The 17,634-nt window shown below is 51.0% G+C and overlaps 1 protein-coding gene across 7 annotated transcripts in view; it reads left to right on the top strand.

Annotated features, from left to right (window-relative positions):
• The window catches only part of PRKDC (protein kinase, DNA-activated, catalytic subunit), a 150,435-nt gene that overhangs the window by 84,245 nt on the left and 48,556 nt on the right, over positions 1–17,634 (top strand). For all 7 annotated transcript variants that reach the window (XM_027128148.1, XM_027128149.1, XM_027128143.1 and 4 more), the window contains 16 exons: positions 424–592; positions 769–834; positions 1,882–1,954; positions 2,924–3,072; positions 4,622–4,756; positions 5,037–5,156; positions 7,032–7,175; positions 8,437–8,588; positions 9,090–9,221; positions 10,180–10,291; positions 12,054–12,178; positions 12,286–12,435; positions 13,501–13,674; positions 14,184–14,282; positions 15,285–15,492; positions 17,329–17,518. In XM_027128148.1, coding sequence (XP_026983949.1) covers positions 424–592; positions 769–834; positions 1,882–1,954; positions 2,924–3,072; positions 4,622–4,756; positions 5,037–5,156; positions 7,032–7,175; positions 8,437–8,588; positions 9,090–9,221; positions 10,180–10,291; positions 12,054–12,178; positions 12,286–12,435; positions 13,501–13,674; positions 14,184–14,282; positions 15,285–15,492; positions 17,329–17,518 — 2,198 coding nt within the window. The remainder of the gene's footprint in view (positions 1–423; positions 593–768; positions 835–1,881; positions 1,955–2,923; positions 3,073–4,621; positions 4,757–5,036; positions 5,157–7,031; positions 7,176–8,436; positions 8,589–9,089; positions 9,222–10,179; positions 10,292–12,053; positions 12,179–12,285; positions 12,436–13,500; positions 13,675–14,183; positions 14,283–15,284; positions 15,493–17,328; positions 17,519–17,634) is intronic.

Consider the following 17,634-nt stretch of genomic DNA (forward strand, 5'->3'; position numbering starts at 1 on the left):
GTAGCAGGGGCCGGCAGGCTTCTCCCCTCGAGGGCTGGGCAGTAACTGCTCCGGCTTCCTGGGCCCTGTGGAGCAGCTGGCAGCAGCGTAGATGTGGGGTGGCCGTGTTCTGACTGCACCGTGCTCACGTGCACACCGTGCTCACGTGCTCACGGTGGCTGGCCGCAGCTGGCAGGGCGAGACCGGGCTCCTGGGTGTGGCAGCCACCCCTGCCTCCGCCGCTGCCACCCCTCCATGCCCTCACAGTGCCCGTATGCTGCTTCCCCAGGGTCAGTTCAGGCCCCGCCTGGTAGAGCCCTTCCTGCCCCTCAGGCTGGGCCACTGCCCACCCGGCTTGTTGCAGCCCCGGTAGGTGTGGGTGTGGGCGCCCGTGGGGCCGGCTCACCCCCCTGGATGGACTGACACTCGCCCGGCTGCCCGCAGGCTGTGCCATGACGCCTTCACGGAGAACATGGCGGGGGAGGCCCAGCTGCTGGAGCGCAGGCGGCTGTACCACTGTGCCGCCTACAACTGCGCCATCGCCGCCATCCGCTGTGTCTTCACCGAGCTCAAGTTTTACCAGGGCTTCCTGTTCAGTGAGAAGCCGGAGAAGGTAGGCCCCTCCCGACTGCCGGCCGGGCTGCCCGGGGTCTGCGCTGCCCGAGCCGCGGTGGGTGTGCTCCTCCAGCCCTGCATGCGGACGCGGAGGGCGGGACCCCGGGGTGGCGTCAGCGCCCGGCATCACCACCTGGCACTCAGGCATCTTCATGTGGGGCTTTGCATTCACAGAACTTGCTCATTTTTGAAAATCTGATAGACCTGAAGCGCTGCTACACGTTTCCCATAGAAGTGGAGGTGAGTGAAAGTTTTCGTGGTGTTTCCAGGCTACGAACACTTAGCAAATGCTTATAGAGAAACACACACATTGCGCTGAACATTAACTGCCCAGTACTCAAGTCTGCTGTACACTGTAAACACTGGCAGCTTCTTACAGTTTGACCGGAGATACAATCTCAGGCAACTACAAAAAATTGGTCATGACTCAGGTTTTCCCTCAACTTGTAAAGGAGAGAAAATGCCACTGAAAGGAGCTCTTAGGACACATCCCTGAAGTTGTTTTCTGAAGTTCCTCTGGTCAGTGATGTTGAGATCCACCCCGATACAGGGTTAGGCCCTAGGGGCCCTGGTGGGAGGGTCGGCACATCTCGGGCGCCGGGAGCAGACGTCTTGCGGGGAAGATGCTCTGGCAAAGGAGCCAAGCTCAGGCTCAGTCGAGCTCAGCAGAGGCTGGGGGGCAGCAGCCTTTCACAGCCCGGTGGGCGGGAGGGTGGGCAGAGCGAGCGGGGCCTGGGGGGCGGGCTGGTGTTCTGGCCTCCGCCCCTCGTAATCTGCCTGGTGGCTCACAGGTTCAGGCCAGTGCTTGCTTCCCGCCTTGAGCCCTTTTGGAACAAGACTGGCAAGTTATTTCTAGGCCTGTGTTCAAAGAACTAAAGACATGAAATAATAAACACACACGTCCGTTAAGCCTTCAGACACTTAACCGTGCATTACTTGTGAACTCCGCCGCAGCCGTGAGGTACTGTGACCTGTTATGACTGTGCAGTCCAGGGAGCTGAGGCTCATAAGTGCAGACGGTGGGTCCCCAGGCCTGTGGCTGGAGGGGTGCAGCCCACGTGGGTCCCAGAGCCCGAGGGGGGCACCAGCTCCTGGCACCCGGCTGGGGTGGGGGGCCTTCCTGAAGGGCGCCCGCCTGTCTTTGTAGGGGGTTTTCAGTGCTTTTAAGTTTGGTTAAAGTTTTTGCTTAAAAGTTAATATTTGTGATTTTTGCCAGATTGCTACTAAAATAGGAAATATGTGACCACGATTCTAAGAAATCTTAAATTGTCTGTTTTTGCCTAATAGGTTCCTATGGAAAGAAAGAAGAGGTACATTGAAATTAGGAGAGAAGCCAGGGAAGCAGCAAATGGGGACTCAGGTAGGACGTTTTTAAAATGATGAGAAAGATTCCAGTAGTTGGTCTTTGTTATATAAATAGACAATACTTTAAATACCCCAACGTTGAAACTGAATTTGAAAATTTTCATTTTCAAGTGGCAAATGGAATTGTACTTTGAAAGAAATGCAGTTAGTTAGTTAAACTTTAACAGCACAGAAACATCTCGAGGTGGCCAGAGGGGGCTCAGGTGTGGTACGCTTTTTTAACAAAAGCAAGATTGACCTGCATTTATTTGCTTGTGTTTGGATTATGTTTGTGTGTTATTTAGATACTTTCAGAACCCTGTGTGAAAGTACAGTCCCATCCTGCCCCTCCTCTCCTCCAAACCTCCCATCGGCTCCCACCTCCCCGCTATACCCATGTCTGCTCCCTGCGCCCCAGGGCGTTTGCTGTGCTGTTCCCCTAGGTGGACTAATCTCGGCCCCAGAGGCCAGCATGGCCCCTTCCTCTGAAGGAAGTTCTCCTAGCCTCCCTGTTTAGAATCAACTCTCTCTCCCTCGACACGCTCCTAGTTTCAATTTTTTGCTTCATTTTCTTCATAGCTTTTTTTTCTTCTTGATTTGAGGATAAAATCTGGACCAGTTAAGTCCCTTACATACTTTGAATTAGTTAGTTCTCAGCAGTATCTCTTGCAGCATTTACGTTAGGCTTTATGGGCAGAGTGTACATCATCAGAATTTTCAGTGCAAGAAGTTCTGTTAGCATCACATCCAAAAACTGGATCTAGTTCGACTTCATGCCTTGGTTTGCCGCAGAGAGTAACTGCTCAGTGGGGACAGAGTGCAAGGAGGTCCCCCCAGGCTCTTTTTGCTTGTGGATCCGGGTGGTGAGTGAGAGCCGCAGGTTTGATGAACGCCTTCGGTGCAGGTATCCGGGTATCACTTGAGCGTAGAGAAACCCATTTCTTACTAGTTTGAGTAAATGTAGTTCCTTCTTTTTTTGCTTCAGGCGGCCCGTGTTATATGTCTTCCTTGTCGTATCTGGCAGACAGTAGCCTGAGTGAGGAGATGAGTCAGTTCGACTTTTGTACTGGAGTTCAGAGCTACTCGTATGGCTCCCAAGACCCTCAGTCCACCGCCGGCCGTTTCTGGAGACGGGTGATTACTGAACATTGTTGTCTGGGGGGCAAGGGGAGCCTCGGGGTGGCAGGGCGCCGGCCTCTCGTCCTGGGGTTCAGCGTCTGACCCCGCCAGCATACAGGGCGGGTTCACGTTAGCCGGGCTCCTCCCGCGGTCAGGTCAGTGTTTGCATCAGAGCTGCGTGAGGCCCTCCCAAGAGAGCTGACCGCGCTGGCTGACTGTTGTCCGTTCCCGCCCCCGGGAGGGGTGTTTGCTGTCAGTGCCCCGGCCTGAGCAGAGCCTCCTCCCTGAAGGGTGGGCTCTGGTGACGGGCAGGGGGTGCACTGGGTCTGACGGCTGCTTTGGGAGGTTGAGCTCAGTCTCTCTTCCGGGGTCCAGCAGCTCGCGGGGTCGTCCACAGCTCACAGAGCCGCTTTTCTGGCACAGCACTCCGTTTCTAGCTTGGGCTGACCTCACGCTGGTCATTCTTTCAGAGGGAACCCTCCCCCCCACCCCACCCCGCCTCCCACCCCCTGCCCCGTGCCAGCTCTGCAGGCAGCCTGCCCCGTGAGCGGCCCCTCGCGTGGCGGTGTCTCTGGCCGCCCACGTGCTGAGTGGGCCCAGGTACGGCCGTCCGTGGCCACGCACTCCTTTCCCGCCTCTCCGGGGGGCTTGCTGGGTGCGCCTGTCTCTCTCATCTCCCGTGACCCTGGTTGTGTGTCGGTTACTGTTCGGTGCTGAGTGAGCCTGCTGTCACTAACCCGTGACACCCCGCCTCTCTCTTCTGCCCCAGTTTGTAGACGTTACCCATCGCCTGGGGCCAGACACCACGGGCACGGAGGTTGTGAGAGGAGTACGTGTCCAGGGCTGTCCGTCTTGGGAGATGTTCTGGAGTAGTTACTGCCACCAGGGCAGACAGAATGACGGAATTCACTAGGGCCTTTTTTATTCCTTTTTCTGCCCACTCTCCACAAGCATTTAGTAGCCTAGGCCGACCTTTATCCAAACTGTGCTCTCAGCGTTTCTTACGCTGTTCTTTCCTGGAAGCGATCTGTGCTAGGAACCACCCAGATCAGTTGTGTGTGTGTGAAATACACCATATGTGTATGTAAAACCTCAGTTCAGCATCACACTTATAAAATGATTATTCCTGCTCTTTTTTCTTAAAAAGGATCAAGAATGTTTTAAAAGTTTTGTTCTATTATTGATTGAAATTTTAGGGCAAATTAAGGAGTTTACAAAGTTTTTCAAAGTACTGAGAAAAATCGGTAAAAATTTATTCTATAATTCTGCTTCAGTAGCTCTACTTCCTACATAAAGTGGCAACGAAGAATGATGCAGGCTGCGGCTCTCAAGATGTAGAGGGTCTGGGCCCGTCGGGACTCACACGACTGAACTTGGTCTGAAGCAGCAGTGTCTGCAGTGACACCCTGACCTGAGCGCGAGCCTGGAGGAGAGCCAGTGTGGCCGGGGGCGGGGGGATGGGGTAGTTCCCGAGGACACGCGGAGACGTGAGGTCCCCTGCGTGAGAGCTCTTCTCGGAGCAGCGCGCTGTGGGCTGCCACCTCACCGGCCTCTCCCTCCCCAGGAGCGTCCAGACCCCGAGGTCCCAGGCGACGTGCTGGAGCTGGAGATGGACGAGCTAAATCGGCACGAGTGCATGGCCCCCATGGCGGCCCTGGTCCGGCACATGCAGAGGCTGCAGGCCACTCGGCCAGAAGAGGTGCCTGGGCTGAGCCGGGGCTGCAGTGTGGGTTCGCAGGCGCACTGATCTTCCCGGTCTCGCTCACCGCTGCTCGCCCTGTCACGCTGAGAGCGAGCGGTTCACATCGAAGCCTAAACCGGGTTCCGTCTCAGACACGTGATGTCTTGTCACTCGTCTCCTGCCCTGTCATTGTTGTCTCATAGTGTCAAAATACGAAGCTGTTTGGTTCCACTTCCTTACTGAAGTAATTTTTTTTTTTTTTTTTTTAACTGAAGTAATTTTGAGTGTATTATTTCAGGGTTCAGTGCCAAGAAGTCTTCCTCCATGGATGAAATTTCTTCACGACAAACTAGGAAATCCATCAGTATCATTAAATATCCGTCTCTTCTTAGCCAAGCTTGTTATTAATACAGAGGAAGTAAGTAATTTATGATTTCTTTAAAAATTCTTTGCAATTACATGCATCTACTTAAAAAACATACCCGCAGTGAAGAAGGATGTGAAGGGTCAGAGCGTGGCGTTGTCCTCTGAATCAGTGTGCCCACTTGGGTTATTTGCGCAGCATCGTTCTTCTATCATCTTCTTGTAAAACACGTAAATTAACTTCTTTCGAGTTAGAAGTGACCTGTGTTAGGAAGTATATGTGTTGGCAGTTTTCTTATGGCTGCCAGCCTTCCTGGTTTACAGCAGCAAAGAAAGTGGGGAAAGATTCCCGGTAACGCATATCATTGCTGTGTTTATCCGTTGGAGAGGGGGCTGTGCAAAGGCAGAGGGAGCCGCTGAAGGGGGCTGGGAGGAGGGCCCTCCCAGGCAGCAGACGGCAAGGCCCTCAAGGCCCTTGAGCAGAGAAGAGGCCTGGCCTGGGGCTGCAGCAGGGCCCCTCCCTCAGGGTAACACTTGATTTCTAGCTGCGGGGCTCAGGCAACAGAAACCACGAGCCCATTTGCGCTGGAGCCAGAAGCCCAAGGCCAGGGTGTCGGCTGGGTGGTTGCTGCTGAAGCTGTGACTGGGCCTCTCCCAGCCGCTGGGGGCTGCGGGCATCTCTTGGCCTGTGGGTGGTCGAGAATTCTCCCTCGGTGTGCACACCTGCCTCATGTGTAAAAGTTTCCCTTTTCATAAAGACGCTGTTACTTAGGGTTAAGGCCCACCCTGATGACTTTCTTTTTAACTCGACGATCTTCCAAGACCCCGTTTCTAAATAAGGTCACATTTACAGATACGGGGAGTTAGGAGGACCTCGGCATCCTTTTGCGGCTCACAGTTCAGCCCACAGTACTTGGGGTTCACACATGATTTCCAGCTGGTGCTGCTGTAGGTGCTGACTTGATGGCTGGCAGAAGGGAGCTGGTGTCTGGTTTTTGGTTCGATAAGGGGGCTGCTAGGCTGTGCTTACACGTGTGGCATGGGGTGCCTCTGGAATCACTGCAGGTGGCGCTGCAGCATCGCACACTCCCAGAGCTCGGGAACGGCGGGGGCCCATTGTCCTGTGGAATGAAAGATGAGAACTTGTGTTTACAGCTGTTTTTAAAGCTTGAGCCTTAAATTTGTCCTTTTCTTACAGTTTAATAATATAGGAAAGAAGTTTATATTTTAAATTTATAAATAAGCCAGTAGACATACGTGGAGAGTGTAAACTTTTTTTACACCTATGGAGTACATGAGCAGAAACAATTTGCGACCACACAGATTTAAGCTGTGAGAGCAGATGAGAAAACATTTGGAAAAAGAAGGTGGCAGAGGGGAAGAAGGTTGCTAGTCTGAGTTACGCTTCAGTCTGCAATTTCTGAAATAGATTAAATGGAATTGAGTGTATGGAGACGCTTAGGATCTCAGAGATCTTGGGCGTGTGTAGGATGTAGCAGAACGACTTCTACAGCATGGGAAGAAATGAAAAAACAAATTAGCCTCATGCACCTAATTTTTATATTCTCTTTTCTAATTTACCCTGTGCATTTGCAGCCGGTAAAAGTAGGATCCTCCAGGGCTGCATGTTGCTCAGATGGGGAGAGGTTGGTGTAGAATGCCTTCGTTTTTATTTCTCCGAGCGTAGGTATAGCAGAAGGGTTTTAAGCAAAGAGCAGATCTATAAGAATCCATTTCCTTTGAGCTGTGGTTTCAGGACCCATGAGGAAAGACTTCAGCTGAGAATCTAATCAAATTAAGCAGCATGCTTGTTGGCATTTACACCTGTTTTGAATTTAGGTCAAGTCGTAACGTAGAATGATGTTCCTGAACTCACATCTTGGTTACTCAGGGCATTCCTGTGACATGTGACCTTTGAACTCTCACCTAGGTCTTCCGGCCTCACGCGAAGCACTGGATCGGCCCCCTGCTGCAGCTGGTGGTCTCTGAAAACAACGTTGGGGGCGGGATCCACTACATGGTGGTTGAGATCGTGGCCACGGTTCTTTCATGGACGGGAGTAGCAACTCCTGTGGTGAGAGCAGATGCGTCTTTGGTGTCCTCTCCCAGAGCAGCGCTGGGCGTGATCCAGGCTCCTGTCCGTCCTCGGTGTTTCCAGCCTGGGTCATGCCCGTCTGCGCTGCTGCTGTCCCAGGCGGCTTCGTTTTACTGCCTCAGTTGTGTCTTGTTTGGTCTGCTTTCGTTAATTCCTCCAGCCTTGCTTTTAGTTTTAAGCTATCAGGTATTTGTGCTGTTTTGCTCATTGCTTTAACTTGCTAGGAACTTGGAAACTGATCATTGGTTTATTAAAAGTACGTGTAAAATAAACGTCTGTAGACCCTGAGTGTGAGGTTCTGAAAACGCCTCCTCTGACTGAGGTCATGAGCCTCTGGCATTCGTCTTGCCAGCCTCCCTACTCCCAGAGTGTGACGGTGGCCTGTGATGGCTGAGATTGCTAAGGAGGTGCCCCTGGAGAAGGGCATGGCCAGTCCTGGCGCAGTGTGGGTCTGTGTGCTGGAGCTCTGCCCGCTGGCTTAAAGACATCAGCACTAATAGTGTCCAGAGTCCTCATGGAAAGATGTCTTGGAATGGCCCTAATTAAACATAACGTGTGTCCACGGAGCTGTCCCACGTGTTTGTGTCGGGATGTGCCCGTCTCATTTCGCAGCAAACCAAGTCTAACTGAGGAGCCATTGAAAGAGGTTGATTCAGACGTCAGGCGTTCAGCTGGGCTAGGAGAGTGAGCTGCCAGGTGTCAGGATAACTGATTAGAGCACCAGCCAGGGTGAAAGTCACAGTGAACCTTTCACCACTCGTTGCAGTAGTCTGAGCAAGAGGCTGAAACCAGAGGAAGCGCGTCTTCCCTCCCCATGACACCCATTCCCTGTACCCCATGGAACAGCCTCCCCGGTCAAGGGTCAGGGGGCCAGCACAGATGTGGGTGTCATCTCATGGTAGAGGGAGCTCCAGCAGTTTGGTGGGACCCTGGGGTTGGGAGGAACGCAGTGGGTGGGTGGGGGGCATCTTCCCCATAGGGAGGTCCCAGCAGAGGCCCTGGGGAGGGTACGAGTGTCTGGTGGGGGCAGGGGTGCTGCAGGGCCCTGGTGGCCTCTCCGCCTGCTGGGTGGAGGCCCGCTAGGTAAAGCCTTCGAGTTACAGTCGCACAGGTGGCTTTAACCATGAAGCAGACTCCTCGTTGAATGCCAGCTTTCTTTTATAAATCGACTTTCGGGTCAAAAAATGCTTTCCCAGAATGCAGTGCTACGTATTTACATAGAATTTCTATACCTTTTTAGGGGGTCCCCAAAGATGAAGTGTTAGCAAATCGATTGCTTCATTTTCTAATGAAACACGTTTTTCATCAAAAAAGAGCTGTGTTTCGACATAACCTTGAAATTATAAAGACGCTTGTTGAGTGCTGGAAGGATTGTTTATCCATCCCTTACAGGTATAAATTTACTAGATTTTGCAATGTCGTTTAAAGATCTTTTACACCTAGCACGTTGTGCGCGATGATTACAGTGAAAATTACTTGAATGGGTAGAAGGAGGAATGTGATCCGAAGTGGAATCTACAGGTAGGTGGAATGTTGCCACTAATGAATGCAGGCTCCGCGTTCCTTACTAGAAGCACCTCTGGGCGGCCATCGTCTGCAGGTGTGGGGTTTACCCTGCCCTTCACTGCCCCCCAGGGGTGATTCCTGCCGGCACAACCTGGGGCAAACTAAAACTGCCGAAAGGTGTCAACCGAGGGGAGATTAGGACCAGTAATTAAATGGTAATTAGTACTTAGTGCCTGTGTTGCAAAGGCACAGTAACCTGGGTGTGAACAAAGAGGGTGGGAAAAGGAGTATTTCTTACCCTGAAAATTAGCCACAGAAAGTTTTATGTTTGTCTTCCAGCTTCTTATGTGTGACGAGTTATACTGTTCCTTTATGCTCATGTTTCAGGTTAATGTTTGAAAAGTTTTCCAGTAAAGACCCTAATTCTAAAGACAATTCCATAGGAATTCAGTTATTAGGAATTGTAATGGCCAATGACTTGCCTCCATACGACCCAAAATGTGGCATAGAAAGTGTAAAGTAAGTATCGTGTTTTCGGCTTGTTTTTTTTTTTGGTTAGAGTGTACCTGAATCGGACTGGAGACTGGAATATTGTTTAATGTTGGTAAATTTAAGGACTCGGACCCATGTTAAAAATATTTTGAAGAAATATGTTAGTGGAGTGAATGAGGGAAGTGAGTTTTCAAAAATGAGTGTAATTTTTTCCCGCAGTTTTGGCAGACACGGTGTTAGCTCTTTTTGTTATTTTCTAAAGCGACATTTTCCCCCTTGATTCCTGAAAGCAGCGTGAGCTCTGGAGAGCTTCACGTCAGGGTCATGACCGCGAAGCAGGTGGCCGGGCCCTGCTGCCCTTCGCTGTGGCTCTGCCACCGCTGCAGCCTCCGGCCCCTCATCGCCCGGGGGGTCCACATGGAGGGGCTTTAGCAGGACAGTCCTAACTGCACAGAGAGGAGCTGGGGTCCGTGCAGAGCTGGCTGCTTGGTCGAGTTCCTGTCTGCCGACGTTTCCCGTCTCTTTGGAAGTTCTTGCTCTCTCATTGGTCCTCCAGGGTCAGCCTCTGCGGCACCGGGGGCGCCAGTCGCCTGGTGTCACAGATGGACGTGCGGCCCAACACAGGGTCAACGGGAAGTGGTTAACTTTTGGACAAGTGACTTCTCTGAGTTCACGTCCTGCTGTCATGAGGCTGGGGAGCATCTCCCCCACCCCCGAGTCTCTGCATGTCCTTCTCCTGTGGTATAGACACCTCTAACGGGGTCAGATCTCAGGTCGCAGCTGATTTCACTGCAGGCCCGGCAGGCCGAGCCTCCACAGCCGTGTCAGAGCTTCTATGCCTCTGCACCTGGAGCCGCACAGGTGTTCTGGGCCCCCTGTTCAGGTGCCATTCATCTCTGGGCGTGGGGAGTGAAGTCGTGATACGCTTCTGTCAGACAACGGGATGGGTGGTGGTATGCTTACTTACTTTCTACATTTGTCGTAGATACTTCCAACCTTTGGTCAATAACATGTCCTTTGTCAAATATAAAGAGGTGTACGCGGCAGCAGCAGAAGTTCTGGGACTTATTCTTCGATACCTTACCGGGAAAGAAAAGGTGAGTGTGTTGTGCACTTTTATATAAATACTTGTTTTTCAGTTTTGACTTGACATGGCCCTTGATACTTGTAGCCTCTACACTAGGAAACCAAAGTGGGCATTCTGGATTTATTATGATTTTACTCTCTTTCCTACTATGTACAGTGCTCAGTTTTTTAAAAAGACGTGATTTTTTTTTATTTTGGACTCTTGGAAACTTGGCAAAGCATGTAAAGGTGGTAACTTTCTTTTTATTGTAAAAATCAGGATATGAGTATGTAAGCAGCTTTCACTCCTCTGAACTTGGCCTCAGGAGTCCCTTTTGGAGAAACTGCCCTGGTAGAGCCTTGCTGTGGTTCAGGCGAAGTAAACGGGTAGAGCCCTCCCCTTGTACTTTTGGACGTAATGTAGCTGTTGGGTAGGAGAGGGCTTCTCAGGGAAGGGCTCTCCATCTCTGCCCTGCCCACTCTGCACGACTGTGGGAAGGGCCTGGTTGCGTCTCTAAGCACGGCACACATTCTCCATAAGTTATCATGAAGACGTGCGTAGAACCGCGTGGGCCGTGTATGGAAATGGCAGGCTGTGACTTACTACCGTGTGTCTGTCCCCCGTGGCTTAGCATGCTGGGCCTGCAGAGCTGTCCCCCACGGTGACAGGACGCCGGGTTGCAGCCTGCCCAGGACGGCACGCTGGACCAGTCCTCGGCCCTTTGTCACTGCCTGCAGGACACTCTGCCCTCTCCTTCGCTGCCGTGTCTGCTCCCCCGGCCTCACGGCTTGAGAACTGCCTTTGCTCGTGGTCCCCAAATTCCTGTCTCCAGTCCCCTCCCCTCCTGCAAGGAGCCAGGGCGAGGAGCGACCTGGGAGAAGCCAGGGCGTCCCGAGGGCACCAAGGCCGCCCACAGTATATTGGACCCCTGCCCATTTCACCAGTAAGGCATTTATTTGGATTTAGAACATTTAGCAAAATTAAATTAAGCTAAAAGGAAATAGAACGCCCTCCCCCCACCAAGAAAATCAAACTTCACTTATAATTTATTTTTGGGACTACTAGCTATTTTTGTAAAATAAAAACGTATTCAAATTCACAATCTTGTAACGATAAGATTCTAATGTCCTTTAATGGTGGGTTTCAATTTACATAATATGCTTAATTTTCACCATGGGTGGAGCACATTACGGCAGAGTCCGGGCTTGATCTCTCATGACTTAAATTTCAACTTAATGGGAATGATAAACCCTCTTGTTTTACATAGTTCTTTTCTGAATATAAAATGGCATCATTGATTTAGTGTAGAAGTTTGGAAAGCAGAGTGGAACACAGAAGTAGGGGTCACTCGTGTTCTGACCACTGACCAGCCTGGCCCCTGGACCGTGGGCTCCGGTCCCGAGCACCCCTTGTGCTCCCTCATTGTTCCATGCCGTCAGGGTGCCGTGTTCTATGGCTGGGCACTTGCTCCCTGGTGGGCACAGGCTGTGGGGGAGCCGGGGACCTGTGGCGGGGGAGGGCAGGTGCAGGGGGATGGGCAGGGCGCGTGCAGCTCGAGTTCTCTGAAACTGAGTCACTGGTTTTCATTCAGCTTCTCAAATGACTTGCTGGCAGCGTTCTGGTGTCAGAAGGAAGTATAATCTTGATCGTTCTGATGCCTGGCATGTGGCCACAGCCCCCTAGCCTCTGGAGGTGCCCAGTGCTCAGAGCCCCCCGCGGCCTCCACCTTGTGACGCTGTACTTAACCGAAGTTCCCACCTGGTGTGTATTTGAGACAAAGCTTAATCTTTCAGACGCTGGAGGAGTCTGTGTGTGAAATGGTGGTAAAGCAGTTGAAGCGGCATCAGCACACGGCGGAGGACAAATTTATCATGTGCTTGAACAGAGCCGCCAAGAACTTCCCTCCTCTTGCCGACAGGTGGGGGTCAGCGCCGCCTCCCTGCTCCTGCCTCGGGGCGGGGGGGTATGGGGGGTGGTGGTGGGGGTCAGCGCCACCTCTCCTCACCGACCTTGCCCGCTGCCCAGGTTCATGAGCTCCGTGCTTCTCCTGCTGCCGCGGGCCCACGGCGTGATGAAGACGCTCTGCCTGGAGGTGGTGCTGTGTCGTGCAGACGAGAGGGCGGACCTGTACCTGCAGTTAGAGAGCAGGGGTTTCGCGCAGCTCATGAGGCACAGGTGAGTGCGTCCTCGGATGCAGCTGGCTCGTAAAACGTCCCTTTGCTCAGCCGTTCCCCTCCACTCAAGGCACTTGTAGGTTGTCGCTACGTGGGTGTGTGTTCCCTCTGCATCTGCGTCTTTTCTCGTCTTGCCTGTGTGCACGTTTTTACATAGTGATGAACCGTGTCGTTGTGTCCTGATTTTCTCCATTCAGTGCTTACTAAGTATCTGCTGTGTATAGAGCATTCAGCTGGTGCTTATTTAAGCAGGAAGACACACGAGGAAGCAGGTGTGCACCCCGTCAGGACCCAGGCTGCACCTAACCCCCTGCTTGACACGCCAATGCGTGACTAGCACTTGAAGCCATTTTTTAAAGTCATAACATCCTTTCTGTTTAGCTTATTTTGTTTGACATCACCGGGTTTTTGAAAATGAACTTTTTATTTTGGAATAATTTTATTTTTACAGAAAAGGTAAGAGATAGTACGTAGGATTCCCACACACCTTTCACCAGGTTCCCCATCTTACATAATCACGGTGAGTTTGTCACAACCAAGGAGTTAACGTTAGTACATATCTGTGAACAAGGCTGGACTTTATTTGCATTCAGCAGTTTCCTCACTGACGCCCTTTTTCTATTCTAGGATCCAGGCAAGATACCATGTTGTTAATTTACTTTTAATAATCTAGCCCGCGATAATTATTTTCAAGAATGTAATTTTTATATAAGTGTAGTATTACCTATAATATATATATTTTTGTTTTTTTTTTTGCGGTACGCGGGCCTCTCACTGTTGTGGCCTCTCCCGTTGCGGAGCACAGGCTCTGGACGTGCAGGCTCAGTGGCCATGGCTCACGGGCCCAGCCGCTCCGCGGCATGTGGGATCTTCCCGGACCAGGGCACAAACCCGCGTCCCCTGCATTGGCAGGCGGGCTCTCAACCACTGTGCCACCAGGGAAGCCCTAATATCATATTTTGAAACACAGAACATCACAAAAAAGGAAAAGTTACCTGTCATATCTGAAAGTTTAGTAATAACAACTGTCGAATTTGTGTGTTTTTAAAAATCCCTCTTACCGTAGAGACGACGAGAGACAGAAAGTGTGTTTGGACATAATTTACAAGCTGATGGCAAGATTGAAGCCCGTGGAGCTCCGGGGACTCCTGAGCCCTGTGGCAGAGTTCCTGTCTCACCCCTCCGCTCTGTGCCGGGAGCAGATGTACAGTATCCTCATGTGGGTTCACGACAACTACCGGTGAGCTCCGCTCTGACAGTTTACGGCGCTGTCTTTGGGGGACCGTTTGGGTGCCTTTAGCAGTCTGGAACGATTAAGATGAACGATAAAGTATTTAAAAATATGTCATTAATAACTGAAACAAGTTTAGTGTATTGAAATATATCCTTACCTTAATTGATTTTGTGTTATCTGTGGGAAATGTTCAGAGCGTGGCATTATGGGTTGAGCTGAAAGTGTAACTTGTTTCCATAGTTATCCCTTTACAGTCTGACAAGATTAAGGAAAGGGGCTGCTGGGATGTTTCCTCCTTTGGGGCTGCGACCACGCCATTCCTCATGGGGTCTCTGTGGCCCTGTTCCCCCAGCCGCACCAAGGGCCCGTGTCAGGGTGCAGGTGCTGGAGGGTGGGTTTGGAAGTTCGCGGGAAGAGGCAGGTTTTGTTTCTTCAATTCTGGACAGTGCTCTTGGGGTTGAACAAAAGCAACAGAAGGAGCATCAATGGATTTGTCGTTTTGTTACTTTTCTCAGAGATCCAGAGAGCCAGGCAGATGATGACTCCCAAGAAGTATTCAAGTTGGCGAAAGACGTGTTGATCCAAGGATTGACCGACGAGAATCCCGGCCTTCAGTATGTGCCCCTCCTGCAACAGCTGGGCTGGGCGGGCATACTCAGGGGGTCTCGTTCTTGGCCAGTGTGGGGTCTTTCAGAGGTGTTGGAAGCACATTTGCAGTATCAGCGTTTTCTCTGCCTCTTGCTTCCATAATGTGTAATAAAAATGTATTTCAAATCATATTAAGACCTAAAAATCCTGACACGTTACTTTAACATAAAAGCCTTGAAAAAGTGGCATGGGTTCACACTCTCTCTGCTGTGCCGTGACATACAGCATTTCAAGATGAGAAATCTGTAATAAAAAGTGGGTTATTGTTTCCCTTTTAACCCAGAGTGAGATCTCACTGTATGTATCAGTATCGGATGACATGTTTGAAACCTTGGAAATTGGAGGATGCTACAGTGTAATCACACGTGGAGAGAGGACAGTTGTTCTCCCCGAGGGCTAATTACATTACATTGCATAAGGAGCAGTGTAGACTTTTTTGTATGATTCTGTATATCAACTGACTTTTAACTGTGTTGGAATTTTTAATTCATTAAAAATTGTATTTGGATTTCTTAAACCTTCACAAAGTATAAAGCCTAATCTGGTTTTTAACCAGAATGGTTTGAATATTTTATATTCATATTATGTTTTGAATATTGTATAGCGCTGACTTTTGGAGTGAATTGTCTTATTAGCAAGGCAATGAAGGACTATATATGTAATTTCTTTCAATGTTTTCTCAGTTTCAATATATCTAATGTTGTATTCTCATCTTTGAAAACTTCCCAGGTAAGAGAGATGGGAATAACATCACCTAGTTTCACCTCTTGCTAAATAATGCTAACATTTTGGAATATTTCTCCCCTTCAGCACATACATTGTTTGTAAGTCAGCTTACCCTGTTGACACAGTTTTGCCTATGGTTGCCCTGCGTTGAGCTCTGGCGGGGGCGGGGGGGCGGCGGGAGATGCCTTCCCTGCCGGGCACACGTACAGGCCTCCTTCTCTTCTTTCCTCTCTGCCCTTCAGATTAATGATTCGGAACTTCTGGAGCCATGAAACTAGGTTGCCGTCAAACACCTTGGACCGCTTGCTGGCCCTAAATTCCTTATATTCTCCGAAGATAGAAGTGCGCTTCTTAAGTTTAGCGACAGATTTTCTGCTTGAAATGACCAGCGTGAGCCCCGACTTCCGCAGTCCCGTGTTCGAGCACCCTCTGTCGGAGTGTGAGTTTCAGGTGAGCTCTCACCCCTGTGATCTGAGCTTTCCCTGCCTGTTGCTCAGCAGACATTGTCCACTAGTGTTAAACGTCTTTCTCTTTTCTTTAATTGAGGTATAAATGAAGTATAGCATTGGATTAGTTTCAGGTGTATGTGGTAATGATTCGGTGTTTTTATGTATTACAAAGTCATCACCACAATAAATCCAGTTAACATCCGTCACCTCCCAGTTACACATTTTCTTCTTGTGATGAGAACTTGCAAGCTCTACTCTCTCAGCAGCTTTCAAATACGCAGCACAGTGTTGTTAACAGTAGTCACCATGTGTACATTGCACCCTAGGACTTACTTCTTTTATAACTGGAGGTTTGTATCTTTTGACCCCCTTTACCCATTTCTCCCACCCCCTACCCCTCACCACCACCAGTCTGCTCTCTGTTTTTATAAGCTTGGTTTGTTTTTTGTTCCAGATTCTACATATGAATAAGACCATACAGTATTTGTCTTTCTCTCTGACTTATTTCGTGTAGCCTTCAAGGTCCATCCATGTTGTTGACAAATGGCAGGATGTCATTGTTTTTCAGGGCTGAGCAGTATTCCATTGTGTGTGCGTGTCTGTGTGTGTGTGTGTGTACGTACACCACATCTTCTTTATCCATTCATCTGGCGATGGACCCTTAGGTTGTTCCCATGTCTAGGCTATTGTAAATAGTGCTGCTATGAACGTTAGGGTGCCTGTATCTTTTTTTTTTTTTTTTTTTTTTTTGCTGCGTTGGGTCTTTGTTGCCACGCGCAGGCTTTCTCTAATTGCGGTGAGTGGGGCCTACTCTTTGTTGTGGTGCGCGGGCTTCTCATTGCGGTGGTGTCTCGTTGCGGAGCACGGGCTCTAGGCCCGCGGGCTTCAGTAGTTGTGGCACACGGACTCAGTAGCTGTGGCTCGCGGGCTTAGTTGCTCCACGGCATGTGGGGTCTTCCCGGACCAGGGCTCAAACCCATGTTCCCTGCACTGGCCGGCAGATTCTTAACCACTGTGCCACCAGGGAAGTCCTAGGGTGCCTGTATCTTTTCAAATTAGTGTTTTTGTTCTCTTTGGATAAATACACAGGCGTGGAATTGCTGGATCGTATGGTAGTTGTATTTTTAGTTTCCTGAGGAAGCTCCACACTGTTTTCCACGGTGGCTGCACCAGCTTACAGCCCCAACAGCAGTGCACAGGGCCCCCTTCTGATGACAGCCATCCTGACAGGTGCAAGGTGATGTCTCGCTGTGCTTTGGTCAGTGTTGCCCTGACGACCAGCGTGCTGGCTTCCTGATGTTATTTGGAATCCACGCACGTTCTTCCTGAGACACCGCCTGTGCGTCACCCTGCGCGCGGCGCACCCTCGTCCCTTCAGCCTCCACGTAGCTGTTCCTCTCTCCCCTCCCGCCACCCCCGTAGATGCCCGTTGGCGCCTCGGCCCAGCAGCCCCGGTGGCGATTTGCACGTTGACTCAGAGCTCCTGGAGCAGAGCCCGCCCTGCCACCCCCGTGTCCCCAGTGCCTGGCGGTCTGGGCGCCGGGTGGGGACTGGGTGCTCAGAGGAGCTGAGGCGTTTCCCGAGGGTGGGAGTGAGCCTCTGGATGCAGAGTGCGGAGGAGTAGGAAAGGGTTTTTTCCTCCCCAGTACTGATGGGCTTGTCTAGTTGGCAGATAACTGTTCCGTTAAAACTCAGTTTGAAAAGGTTCTTAAGCTACTTCTCACGGAGACACACGAAGTTATAGTACGTATGTGCTGATGGGACCATTAGATTTTAAATAAAGCATTTGAGTGTTGCTGAGAAGGGCCACTGCTTCACCTGAAACTCTCGTGTGCAGGAGTATTCTGTTGATCCCGACTGGCGCTGTCGGAGCGCGGTCCTCACTCCGATGTTCCTGGAGACCCAGGCCTCCCAGAGTGCGCTCCAGACCCGGACGCAGGATGGGCCCCTCTCGGCTCGGCGGGGGCTGGCCGGGCAGGTCCGGGCCACCCAGCAGCAGCTCGACTTCACACCCACACAGAGTGCAGGTAACGCGTCTGCCGCGGGGCGCCGGCTGTCGGGGCAGCAGGGCCCCCCCCAGAAGACGTGAAGGAGGAGGGGGGCTGAGTTCCTGAGGACAGACTCGGGGGGTGGGCGGGGGCAG

Source organism: Aethalodelphis obliquidens, unplaced genomic scaffold (genome assembly GCF_003676395.1).
Source record: "Aethalodelphis obliquidens isolate GAN/ISIS:26980383/991018 unplaced genomic scaffold, ASM367639v1 scaffold33, whole genome shotgun sequence".
In the NCBI taxonomy this organism is placed as follows: Eukaryota; Metazoa; Chordata; class Mammalia; order Artiodactyla; family Delphinidae; genus Aethalodelphis; species Aethalodelphis obliquidens.